At 36.9% G+C, this 13,989-nt stretch overlaps 1 protein-coding gene across 1 annotated transcript in view; it reads left to right on the top strand.

The window, feature by feature from the left end:
- Positions 1 to 13,989, top strand: part of LOC106000702 (vomeronasal type-2 receptor 116-like) — a 34,810-nt gene that overhangs the window by 17,937 nt on the left and 2,884 nt on the right. The window contains 5 exon segments of the mRNA XM_013035987.1: positions 2,591 to 2,892; positions 10,540 to 10,655; positions 11,772 to 12,116; positions 12,348 to 12,569; positions 13,692 to 13,919. Coding sequence (XP_012891441.1) covers positions 2,591 to 2,892; positions 10,540 to 10,655; positions 11,772 to 12,116; positions 12,348 to 12,569; positions 13,692 to 13,919 — 1,213 coding nt within the window.

Genomic DNA, 13,989 nt, shown 5'->3' with positions numbered 1-13,989 from the left:
GTGGAATGTCCTATTTGGTCTGGTCTATTTGGAGTTCTAAAAGCTTCTTGTATCTGAATAGGCCTGTCTCTGTTAGGATCCTGTTAAAGAAATTTCCTAGACCATTAACTTCTGTTTCTAGGTGCTCCTCTACACCCATTATCCTTAGATTAGTCCTTCTGATGGTGTCTTACAAGTGTTGGATAGATATCTCATATTTCTTGGACTTGTCTTGGATTGTTGTATGTTCTTTCTCTATAATATCTAGGCTGTCTTCAATCCCCGAGATTTGATCTTCGTCATGGTCTAACCTGCTGTGAAGACTTTCTACTTTGTTTGTTATTTCTTTTCCTTCTAATTGGTCAGCTTTGATGGCTTCAAATTCTTTGTTGAAGCTCTGTTTAGATCTTGTATGAACTTTTTTACTTCCTTAATTTGGTGTTCAGTGTTTATTCTCAAATCACTTAATTTATTAGTTATGGTTTCCTTGGACTCCCATTCCTTCTGTTGGGTTCCATTCAGCATTCCATTTGTGGTCTCCCTGACTTCCTTCAGCTCTTTGTTAATGGATCCCATGGATGCCTTTATTGATCTTTGTGTATTCTCTTCCTGCTCTCTCAATTCCTGTATTACTCTCTGATTAGCTTCCTCCCATTCATGCCATTCCTGCAGTTCTCTTTGAGTGTTCTCAGCCTGTTCACGCCATTTCTGCCTTTCTCTTTGAGTATTCTCAAGCTGCTCATGCAAATCCTGTATCAGTTTTTGAGTAGCTTCCTCACGCTCATGATATTCCTGTATAAACCTTTGGATTGCCTCCTCTCTCTCCCTCTCATGCTCATACAGAGTCCTTTGTAGGTTTTCAATCTTTTCCTGCATTGACCTTTTGCTTGCACTTGATTATTTCTTGTAGGAAGAGATTAGTGTAGATAAATTCTCTTAACTGTGCTTCTCTGTGAACATCTTTATCCTTCCTACATTTCTATAGCTAGCTTTGTTAGGTGCAATAATCTCACTGGATAATTTAGATTTTTTTACCTTCAGAATTGTAAAGATCACTTGCCATGCTCTCTTGATTTATATGGACTCTGCTGAGGAGTTAGCTGATAGGAAATAGGTGCACACATACACCATATGGGTCCCATTTCTGTTCTAGTTTAGAAAATCATCCTGTATATATAGTTAACTGGTGAGTGTTTCATGCTTAGACAGCCTGCTGTAGATGTTATGTTCAATAATTTGGTTATCCTTGGTTGGAAAGTACCTCATTGGTAGCGTGCTTGCCTCACACGCATGAGGTCCTGGGTTCAATTCCTCAACATTACATAAGCAGAAAAAGCCAGAAGTGGTGCTGTGGCTAAAGTGGTAGAGCACTAGCCTTGAGCTTAGGGAGAGCACCCAGGCCCAGATTTCAGCCCCAAGACTTATAAAAAATTGATTATACTTTCATCTTTAGGCCTTTTACTTTGTAGGTATCTCTACATTTGTTTTTGCTTTGTTAAAAATACTCTCTTCAACTTTTGCAAAAGCTTCTTAGCACATCTTCATTCCTGCATTTTATTCCTCCATATGTGTATGTGCAATTAGTTTTTTCTCAAGCTCACTATTTTCTTCTGTTTATAACATTTCAGAATATGATAGGTTTTCATGATCACTTCACATATACCTACAGCATATAATGAACAAGTTAGTCCTTTCATTAGCATTACCAACATGCCTTCATTGTTTCCATTTAAACAATACCAGTTGATTTCATTATATTAATTTATTTAGAATATTGACCCTATAAACATGCATATAAACACACACACCAAAGCACACACATTCACACATACTTTGGCACACACAGACAGGCCTGGCAGAAAGAAAGAAGGAATAGTACTTTGATACTCTTTACTTGCTACTTTAGAGAGTCTCTATCTAAATATATTGGGAAGAGAATGCTGATCAGTGCATTTACCATGGAGGTCTTGGAACTGGAAATTCTATACAAAGCTTTCCTACAATTCTTTCCTCAACCCTCAAGTAAGGGCTTTCTCTCTCCAAAATGAATTCCTTGAAATTGGATGCATCCCTTTTGTTTTGTTACATAAAGAAAAATAAAAATCTCTCACATTGTAGGTCTGCTGTTTTCCTGGTTGTTATCAGTAATAACTATTCCATATGTTATGTCTGTGAATAGACTTTGCTATATTATCATTCATAAAAAATCTTTTGCTTCTGAATACTGCTCTTAAATTAAACATTCCTTAGTTAACCTGACCTGCCGTATAATCACAAAACATAAACTGAGTGACTGAAAACAGGAGAATTGTTTTCCATACAGGTGTAGCTAGTGGCGCTAATGTAAAGAAACACAACATTTGCTGCCTCATGAAAACTTAACCCAACAGACAGCAGCCTTTTGCTGTGGTGCATGTGGTAAGGAGGAAAACAAGCTCTCCCTTGACTTAAATAAGTATCTGAATTTTATATGTAAGCATAAGAGACATTTATGTTCCATTCTAATTGGGGTAATATTTCAACTTATTCCTAGATAAAGAAGCAAGCATTTAATATATTGAAGTTTTAAGACATGAAATACTTCTTCAAAATTTCTTTGATCACCATGCAGGTTTATCTTCAAGAACTATCAGTATGTTTTGGCCTTGGCTTTTGCTATTGAGGAGATCAACAAAAACCCTAATCTTTTACATAACCTGACTCTGGGATTTGATGTCTATGATGTTCACTTCAATGCTTGGACAATGTTTAAGAATCCCTTCATTTGTCTCTTTGGGAAGTATAAGATTCCAAACTATTCCTGCGTGAGAGGAAGTAGTTCTATAGCAATACTTACAGGACCCTCAGGAGTAACATCTGACCAGATTGGGACATTGCTGGGACTCTACAGATTTCCACAGGTGAGGGTGGAAGGTGTGCAAGGATATAAAAATGTCTGAATTCATGCCATTTCAGGTGTTAGAAGAAAATGATAGGAAGAGACTAAATTCACAAATAAATCAAATTTTTTGATAACAAATTGTAGTTACTTAATGGTAATCAGAAATGTATTTTTTATTGTGAAAATACCATACAGAGGGGTTACAATTAACATGGGCAAGATGACGAGTACATTTATTATCAAGCATTGTTGCCTCTTCCTTTGTTTCCCCTTCTTATAGCTTCTCATACACCCTCCAGCATCCCTCAAGCGTTCCTCCCCAACCAAAGTTGTAAAGTTCATTTTTCGCCATAACGACATGTATATCTCATTGATGCAATGGGTCCACCTATATCCCTATTTAAACAATTTGTCTTTTCCCTTCCCCTCCACAAATTATGCCAACATCAAATACAGTGAAATCCGGGGTTATATCGTGGGGGAGGGACATACAAACAACAAAGAAATCATCTTATAAATATGTTAGAAACAATTGCATGAAAGAAAAAAAAACATTTGAGTGCTTATCTTGGGGTTCATTTCCCTAACATCAATTTAACTGACATTTTCTGCTTGACTCAGACATACACAGATTATGGCAAATAAGGCAAACCATGGGACCTATGTTTCTTTGGGCCTGGCTTACTTCACTTAATATAATTTTTCCAAGTCTTTCAATTTCCTATCAAATGGGGCCATGTCATTCTTTCTGATGGAGGCATAGAATTCCATTGTGTATATATACCACATTTTCTTGATCTACTGAGGAGGATCTGGGTTGTTTCCCTATCTTAGCTATGATAAATAATGCTGCAATCAATATAGGTGTGCTGGTAGCTTTAGTGTGGTCTTACTTGTGATCATTTGGGTAAATGCCCAAAAGTGGGATTGCAGTGTAGTAGGGGAGCTCTATGTGGAGTCTTTTGTGGACCAACATACTACTTTCCAAAGTGATTAAGTTTATACTCCAATCAACAATGCAGTAAGATTCCCTTCTGTCCACATCCCCTCCAGCATCTGTTGATATTAGAGTTCTTGGTTCTGGCCATTCTAAATGGGGGTGAGGTGGTATCTCTATGTTGTTTTAAATTGCATTTCTTTTAGGGCTAGAGAGGTTGAGCATTTCTTCATGTGTCTATTGACCATCCTTCTTTCATCTTCAGAGAAGTTTCTCTTTAAGTCTTTAGCCCACATATTTATTGGGCTGTGATTCTTTGTGGATTTGTTGTTGGGAGATTTATTTTTTTTTGAGTTCCAAGTATATTTTAGATATGAGACCATTGCCCATTGTATGGCTAGTGAAGATCTTCTCCCAGTCAGTGGGATTTCTATTGATCTTGCTATCTATGTCCTTTGACATGCAGAAGCTCTGCAATTTCATGCAATCCCATTTGTCCAACCTTTCTTTGATTTGTTGTGTTTCTGGGTCTCTATTAAGAAAATTTCGGCCTGAGACAAGGAGACCTAGGGTTTCTCCTATTCCATCCTGTAATGTTTTCAGAGTGTCTGCTTTGACTCCGAGGTCTTCGTTCAATTTGGAGTTGACTCTGGTGCAGGGTGATATATAAGGATCTAGTTTTCATTTTCTACATGTAGTTAACCAGTTTTGCTAGCACCATTTACTTAAGAGGCTGTCTTTCTTCCATTCTTTTTTTAAGCTCCTTATTGAAGATTAGATGTCTATTGGACTTTAGTTTCATTTCTGGGTTTTCAATTCTATTCCATTGGTCCTGAGGTTTGTTATTGTGCCAGTACCAAGCTGTTTTGATTATTATGGCTTTGTAGTAGAGTTTGAAATTTGGTATTGATATTCCTCCAGCCCTGTATCTTCTGTTAAGGATCGTTTTTGCTATTCGGGATCTTTTATTGTTCTTTATGAATTTTTGGATTGCCTCTTCCATTTCCTTGAAAAAGGAGGTTGGAATATTGATAGGTATCACATTGAATTTGTAGATAGCCTTGGAAGTATTGCCATTTTCCCGATGTTGATCTTTTAAATCCAGTAGCATGGGAATTTTTTCTACTTTCTAAGTTCTGTTTTGATTTCCTTTTTCAGGTTTTTAAAGTTTTCATCATAGAGGTCCTTCACTTCTTTGGTTAATTTAATTCCTAGGTATTTTATTTTTTGTGGTGCTATTATGAATGGAGTTGCTTTTCTAATCTCAGCCACACTTTCCTCATTGTTGGCTTACAGAAAATCCATTGATTTTTGAGGTTTAATTTTGTACCCTGCTACTTTGCCAAAATTTCGAATGAGCTTGAGTAATTTGGAGTCCATGGGATTCTTTAAATACAAGATCATGTCATCTGCAAAGAGCGAGAGTTTTATTTCTTCTTTCCCTATTTGGATCCCCTTTATGTTTGTATCTTGTCTTATTGCTGTAGTTAGACTTTCTAATACTGATTGAAGAGCAGTGGAGAGAGTGCACATCCTTGTCTCATTCCTGAGTTTAGTGGAAATGGCTTTAGTTTTTCACCATTTATTATAATGCTGCGTATAGCTTTGTCATATACAGCCTTTATTGTGTTAGGGATTGTTCCATGGATTCCTAGTTTTTCCAGAGACTTCATCATAAAGGGATGTTTGATCTTGTCAAATACTTTTTCTGCATCTATAGAGATAACCATGTGGTTCTTATCCTTGCTCTTGTTGATGTGATGAATTATTTTAATTGATTTGAGTATATTGAACCAGCTTTGCATCCCTGAAATGAATCCTGTTTGATCATGGTGTATGGTTTTTTTGGATGAATTGTTGAAGTCGATTGACCAAAATTTTGTTGAGAAATTTTGCATCAATGTTCATCAAAGAAATGGGTCTATAGTTCTCTTTCTCTGATAAGCCCCTGCCTAGTTTTAGGATAAGGGTTATTATGGCTTCATCGAATGAGTTCGGTAGTGAACTTTCTCTTTCAAGTTCATTGAAGAGTTGAAGGTGTATTGGTGTGAGCTTTGCTTTGAAGGCCTTGTAGAATTCCACTGTAAAATTATCTGATCCTGGACTTTTCTTAGATAGGAGGTGTCTTATTGCTGTTTCTATTTTAATACTTGATATGGGCCTGTTAAGATAGTTTAACTCATCTTGGTTTAGTTTTGGCATGTCAATATTTGGTAGGAAAAGGTTCATTCTGCCAAGTTCTCAAACTTATTAGCATAAAGTTTTGAGAAGTAATCCCTTATAATGTTCTGAATCTTGGTTGTTTCTGTGTTGATGTTTCCATTCTCATCTCTGAGTTTATTTATTTGGGTGTGTTCGCTCCTTTTTCTGAGAAGATTTGCTAAGAGTCTGTCATTTTTGTTAATTTTTTCGAAGAACCAACTCTTTGTTTTGTTGATTCTTTCTATGTTTTTTTTTGGATTCGAATTCATTTATTTCAGATTTAATTTTAATTATTTCTTTCTGTCTACTAGATTGGGGTTTATCTTGCAGCTATTTTATAAAGAGGCTCAGATATCTCATTCAATTGTTGGTTTCAGATCTCTCCAATTTGTTAATGTAGGAACTCAGAGCTATAAACTTGCCTCTGAGTCCTGCCTTTGCTGTGTCCCAGAAGAGCTGGTAATTTGTATGTTCATTTTTGTTGAATATCATGAACATTTGAATTTTGTTTCAAATCTCTTCCATGACCCACTGATGGTTCAAAAGTGTGCTGTGCAGCATCCATATGTTACAGGACTTTCTTTGGTAGCTTTTGTTGTTGAGTACTAATTTTATTCTCTTGTGGTCTGAGAGAATGCAAGGTATAACTCCAATGTTTCTTAATTTGGACAGATTTACTTTGTGGCCTAAAATGTGGTCTATTTTAGAAAATGTTCCATGTGCTATATTCTGATACTGCTTGGTGAAATATTCGGTAGATGTCTGTTAAATCCAGTTGATCTATGCAGTTGTTTAGATCTGCGGTTTCTCTGTTGAGTTTTTACCATGTTGATCTATCTAGTGGGGATAGTGGTGTGTTAAAGTCCCCAACAATTTATGTCTTTGAATCTATGTGAGATTTAAGAGAAAGTAGTGTTTCTTGGATAAATTTGGTGCTCCATTGTTTGGCAAATAGAGATTTAGAATTGTAATATTCTCCTGAAAGACAGATCCCTTAATTAGTATGTAGTGACCTTCTTTATCTCTTCTCACCAATTTTAATTTGAAGTCTATTTTTTCTAATATTAGGATTGCAATTCCCGCCTGTTTATGGGGGCCGTTTGCTTGAAATTTTTTTTTTACCCTTTCACATTCAAAATGTGTTTCTTTTTATGGGCAAGGTGTGACTCCTGAAGGGAGCAAATAGAAGGATCTTGCTTTTTAATCCAACTAGACAATATATGTCGCTTAATTGGAGAGTTAAGTCCACTAATGTTGATAGAAAGGACTGAGAGGTATTTGGGAGTTCCTGTCATTTTATCCACCTTCTGGGGGCTGTGGCAACTGGGTAATTCTTATGGTTCTTAGAATCTCAGTTAAAGTGTGGTTTCTTGGCCTTCATTGTGGTCTTGCACATTTCTTTTGTAGGGCTGGCTTGGTGGAGATACATTGTTTCAATTTTTCTTTGCTATGGAAAGCTTTTATTTGACCTTCAGTTATGAAGGAGAGTTTAGCTGGGTACAATATTCTTGGTTGATAGTTGTTTGTCTTTAGGGCATGGCATAAAGCACTTCAGGCTCTTCTTGCTTTAATTGTCTCTGCTGAGAAATCTGAGGTGATTCTAATTGGTTTCCCTTTGTAGGTGATTGATCTTTTCTCCTTGACAGTTTTAAGAATCTTTTCCTTGGTCTGAATTGATCTTGTGTGGATTATTATGTGACGGTGAAATGTCCCGTTTTGGTCTTGTTTATTTGGGGTTCTGAAAACTTCTTGTATCTGCATAGGCTTATCTTTTTGCATGTTTGGGAAGTTTTCTGCTAGAATCCTGTTAAACAAATTTCCTAGACCATTAACTTGTGTGTCTAAGTGCTCCTCTACACCCAGTATCCTCAGATTAGGTTTTCTGATGGTGTCTTCCAAATGTTGAATACATTTATCATGTTTCTTGGATTTGTCTTGGATGGTTGTATGTTCTTTCTCTATAATATCTAAGCTGTCTTCAATCCTCGAGATTCAATCTTCTCCATGGCCTAACTTACTGTCAAGACTTTCTACTTTGTTTTTTCCTTTTTTTTCCTTCTTATTGGCCAGTTTTGATGGCTTCAAATTCTTTGTTAGAAGTTTGTTTTAGATCTTGTATGAACTTCTTTTCTTCCTTAATTTGGTGTTCAGTGTTTATTCTCAAATCACTTAGATGATTGGTTATGGTTTCCTTGGACTCCCATCCTTCTGTCGGGCTCCTTTCAGCATTCCCTTTGTAGTCTTCCTGACTTCTTTCATCTCTCTGTTTATGGACTCCATGATTGTCTGTATTGATCTTTGTCTATTCTCATCCCTCTTTCTCAATTCCTATCTTACTCTTTGATTAGCTTCCTCACGTTCACACATTTCCTGTAGTTCTCGTTGAGTGTTCTCAGCCTGCTCATGCTATTCTTGACTTTGTCTTTGTTCTTAGCCTGCTCACACAAATCCTGACTATCTCTTTGACTGATCTCAGCATGCTTGCGAAATTCCTTTATTTCTCTTTGAGTATTCTCAATCTGCTTATGCAATTCCTGTATCAGTCTTAGAGTAGCTTCCTCACGCTCATGAGATTCTTGTATTCATCTTTGGTTTGACTCCTCTCTCTCCCTATCATGCTCAAACTGAGTCCTTTGCAGGTTTTGACTCTTTTCATTTACCATGTTTACCTGTAATGTTTGTAGAGCTTTTGGGGGACTCTCCTCTGGATTATTCATGATCTGTTCTGTCCCCTGATTATCATGAGTGATTGTTGAGATACCCGAACTTTCATTTTTTCTTGTGCTTTTTTCTGGCTTCATCTACTCATTTGGGATGAAAGTAACATCAGTTTTGTGCTAGAACACTATTTTAAGGCAAGCATCAACCAAAGTCTTGTAGTTGCACAGTCAAAAGTCTGCTGATATGGTGTAGTTCAACAGATACAATCTATTCAAGAATAACATCTATGTCTTAATGGCCTAAGAACAGCAAAGAAGAATTTGGCAAACTGGAAATTATTAGGTTTAGGGAGAAATGTGGGGAAAATAGGATTAGAGGGATGTGGAAATGTAAAGGGAAAGTAAAATTAACCAAGTCCTAATCTCAAAGAGGTAAATGGATTGGCAGAATGATAGCAGAAAGAGGAAGAAAAAAGAAGAAAAAGAAAAAAGAGATAAGACAAAATGGAAAAAACAAAAATTTAAAATTAAAAAGTGAAACACTTAAATAATGCAAGTTTAAAGAAATAATATTGATGGAAGAACGGCCATGGGGTGAGAGGAGGGGAGGGATGGAAAGGAGGAAAGAAAAACTAAAAAATAAAAATGTATAAAATATTATATGGGTATAAAGATGTAATTCTTCTATTAAAGAATTTAAGTCTAAAGGTTTTGAATTGAGTAATAAATTTCTGGATTAAGTGTGTACACAATGGGGGATAAGGTCTAATTATTGACGATGGGTATATATCTAAGGATGAATAGAACAGGAATTAAGTCTCGCAAAAAAGAAAAAAAAGAAGAAAAACTAAAGAGAATGAGAAAGAAAGAAAGAAAGATCAAAAGATCAGTTGAGATAAAAGAAGAGCATGCACACATATACAGCTAAAATAAAATTATATGAAGGAAAAAACAGAATAATAGAAAATAATTTTTAATTAAAAAATAAAAAAGGTACAAAAAAAGAGTTCTTTGATTTTTTTTTGGGGGGGGATGGAAAGATCCTGTATCTCCCTTGTGTCTGTAACCAGTCTCTTGATGGAGTCTCTGGTCTGCTTGTGGTGTTTGGCTTTCCTGGGACTTGATTGGTTACTAAAGTCAGTTTGTTTGGGCAGGCAGAAAAATGCTCTGCTTTACCCAGGATTTTGTGATCCTCCTCCCAGGCTAGTTCACTGGGAGGGAGATCTGCTTTGAGTATCACAAAAGAGGGAGATGGCTGTTTCCTCGAGTTTGGAGATGCTGTGATAAGGTTAGGTTCTGGGTAGAGTTGAGGCTATTCTGCAAACTGTAGCTTTTCCCTGAGGGACTAGCTCCAGAGACCCTCACAGAGCCCAGCTTGGATCCATTCTCAGGGTTTATGTTTACTGAATTTTATTTTAATTGATTGTCTAGGCTGCTGTAGGGAGGGGCAGCCTCTGGCTCTGTTTACCCAGTGAAGAAAGCCACTCCTCCCGGGCAGAGCTTTCTCTGCCTGGGCTGGGTGACATTTCCCTGGGTGGAGCTGAGCCTGGCTGGTCAGGTTAGGATCCTGTTACCTGCTAAATGACTCTTTTGTTTTCTTCCAAGGCCTGAGTTGGAGCTAGCTGCCCAGCCAGACTTTTGTCAGTATCAAAAATGGAGACCCCTGGTAGTGGGGGAAAGGGAGTGGTGGCCTTCCATCCTCTGCTCTCTGAGAAGGTGTGATGATGTCAGGGTTCTACTCATGCTGAAGTCTTGGTTCCAGGGTCATCTCTGGTCTATAATCTGCAGGATGAAGACATCTGCTCCTTGTCAGTTCCTGCTGATGTTGAGTAGAATCTGCTTGCCCACTGCACTTTTGTCCCGGAATCTCTGTGTTGTAGATATGGCGTCTATGGTTACCACCACCACTGCCACCACCACAGCTGCAGCCGTGGCTGCTGGCAAATGCTCAGATCTGTCTTCTTGCCTGGATTTTCCTTCTCTGCCTAAACTGTCTGTACTGCGATGGCACACTTGGTGAAATTCTCTAGCCTAGAACTGTTCACTGGAACACTAAAACTGCTTTCTATGTTAGAGCTTGTTTAACCTCCAGCTTCTCCACCAGCTTCCCCGGGCAATACAGAAATATAATGTTAATCATTTGGAAAAACGTAGTGAAAGATTTGAGCAAATAATTGGATAATTTATTGTTTCAATCTATATGAATAATTTTCTTTAATAAATCAGGAAACGGAAGATGACTTTGCAGTGTGAAGATATGTTGAGCAGGTTACTGATGGCACACAAAAGCAATCCTAGCTAATAAGAAAACTTGTATCTCCAATTAACCTGTAAGGAGCACAAGGTGAATGTGTGACTCCATTGGTATAGAACCAGTCTTGAGGAAAATGGTCAAGGAAGTGCAAGATTGTATGTGTGTGGGCCCCTGTACTGGCATTCATGTGTAAACACACACACACACACACACACACACACACACACATACACACATAAAGAAAATAGTATTTAGAATGAAATAAATCAAGCTCAGATTGATAAAGTATAGCCATATCCTCACAAATGTGAGAGTTACATCAAAATATGAATATGTAATATGAAGGAAATATGGAATAGTCACAAAGCCACTGCACACACACATATATGTATAATGTATATATGTAAATATATATATGTATATAATCAATCAGACTAACAGAGGATATATATAGAGGTGGAATTCGATGGTGTAATTTTTCTGATCTACTGACAGCATAAAAAATGAACACCAAAAAAAATGAAGCATATCTTACCTGAGTGGGATAGGGTTTTAGGGAAAAATACAGAAGACTAGGAAAAGGATGGGTGAAGGAATACAACATAATATTCAATGGGCATGTGTCAAAATGGAATTAGGAAAGTTGGGTAATATACAGGGTTACAAATGGGAAGTATCGATGGGAAATAGTGACAAAAACAAAAAACATTTTACAAATACACAGCTATTCAAAAACTAAAACTAAAACAAAACCTACCTTCCATCTACTTCAACTAGTTCTTAAGAGACTTCAAGACTGAGATTGTGATGCATGGCAATCTTCTCATTCATAGAACATCCAATTTTCGTTCCCTTTAGTTTACCTTTGGGCCTTTTGATCCTGCCCTGAGTGAACATAACAAGTTTCCTGCTCTCTATCAGTTGGCCCCAAAGGACTCATCAATAGCCACTGCTATGGTCTCCTTACTGCTTCACTTCAGCTGGAGCTGGGTGGGACTATTGACCACACAAGATGATAATGGGGCAAAGATTCTTGCTGAATTGAAAGTAGAGATGGCCAAGAACAGAGTTTGTGTAGCCTATGAGCTAGTGATCGCCACCCAAGATGCATATAACCTCATAACAGTTAATCGTTATATTAATCTATCTTCAGCAAGTGTCCTCATCATATATGGTGATAATAATTCACTGATGGTTTTTATGGTATTTGTTGAGCAAATTATTATACATGGGAAAGTTTGTATCATGAACTCTCAGTGGGATTTCATCCTGAAAAGGAGATATTTCATGTTAGGATCATTGCATGTACCTTTTATTTTTACACACCATCATGTAGATGTTTCTGGATTCACAGATTTTGTCAAGGCAGCTAAGCCTTCCAAATACCCAGAAGACATTTTTCTTGCAAGGCTGTGGTTTCTCTCTTTTAATTGCTCTGATTCTGTATCTGACTGTGTAACATGGGACAACTTTGCTCATGATGCCTCTTTGGATTGGTTACCTGGGCATATTTTAGACATGACTATGTCTGTAGATAGTTACAATATATACAATGCTGTGTATGCTGTGGCCCTGGCTCTCCATAAGATGCTTCTTCATCAAACAGAAGTTCAAACAACGAGAAATAGAAAAGAAGAACTGCCTACCTCTACTCAGGTAAGTTCTTCTATGTTAGAGTACACAAACCATGAGTAAAGGTACTTACTAGAAGTGTTTTTTACTGTATGAAATTAAATATTTCTGTATGTGTATATGTGGGTTTTTGTTTATATATATGGCATGTGTATATATGGGTGTATATGTACACATATATATATACACATACCATATATATATATATTTATATCCCTATGTCATATATAACTTGCTTGCTGATGTTAATGGGTATATATTTCAGTATTTGAAGTAATTGTTTCAACTCTTAAGCTTTTTCCTTTCTATTATGAGATTCTATTGGAAGTACAAATTTGAACAACTGTATAGTGACATTTAAAACATTAAATATTTCAGTTGCTTTTCCAAACCCTATGAATTCTTTTTGTTTCAATTTCGTTGAGGTATTCTAGACATATGGGGATATGCTCTAAAGAAAACAACAGGCCAGTAACAAGGATAAATTAATTTTGGCCAGTGCAGGTGCTTGAACACAGTTCCTGGGTAGATCCCTGATCTGCTAGCACACAAACACTTCAGGACAGCAAACTCTTTCTGAGAAGTTTATTAGGTACAACTTTCTCACTGAACTTTCTGCCCCAGCCTGCTTGGAAGCATGATCCTCTGATCTGAACCTCCTGTTCAGCTGGTATTACATCCTTGAGCCACCAGCACCCTGTTTATGAACTCATTAGTTATGAATAATATCAACATGTTCATAGCTCATGTTATAAAATCTGTAAATTCAGCTTTTTCGTATGAGTTTCTTCAGTCATAACAAAGGATGACTTGCTAAAACCAATTCCCCATGTTTTTCATGAGTGACAGAGTTTCATTCAACTTTGGGTATTAAATATTTAGCAAGCACAAACTATAGAAATTCACAAAGGAGTGGTTGTGGATTTTTCTGAAAATCCTCCTCTATTTCTGAATTTTCAGGATAGATTATTTTTTCACAAAGACGATTTTGATTCCTCCATAGATTTTCTTCTGCAATACTTCACTAGTTGTCTCTACTATTCTTGAATTCAGAATCAAAGATTAAAGGCAATTAGGAGCTTTTACTATTTTGCTTTCTGTCTTAACTCTGGAACACACTTAACCATAAGATATGTCTCTTTTTAGCTGTACACTTTTCTGAAGAATAACCAGTTTTACAATCCTATTGGAAATCAAGAAATTTGGGACAAGCAAAGGAAATTGGAGCCAGAGTATGACATTCTGAATATTTGGAATTTTCCAGAGGGTCTTGAACTTGAGGTGAAAGTAGGAAAGTTTTCTCCATATGCTCCACATGGCAATCAACTCTCTTTATCTGAAGATATGTTAGAGTGGTCCATTGAAACTACAGAGGTGAATTGGATCTGATCCTAATAATTTTGCACACAAAAATCAGCAAAAGTCACCTTTTAAGTTTATACCT

This window comes from Dipodomys ordii, unplaced genomic scaffold (genome assembly GCF_000151885.1).
Source record: "Dipodomys ordii isolate 6190 unplaced genomic scaffold, Dord_2.0 Scaffold235, whole genome shotgun sequence".
In the NCBI taxonomy this organism is placed as follows: Eukaryota; Metazoa; Chordata; class Mammalia; order Rodentia; family Heteromyidae; genus Dipodomys; species Dipodomys ordii.
This window is presented reverse-complemented; position numbering and strand designations above follow the sequence as displayed.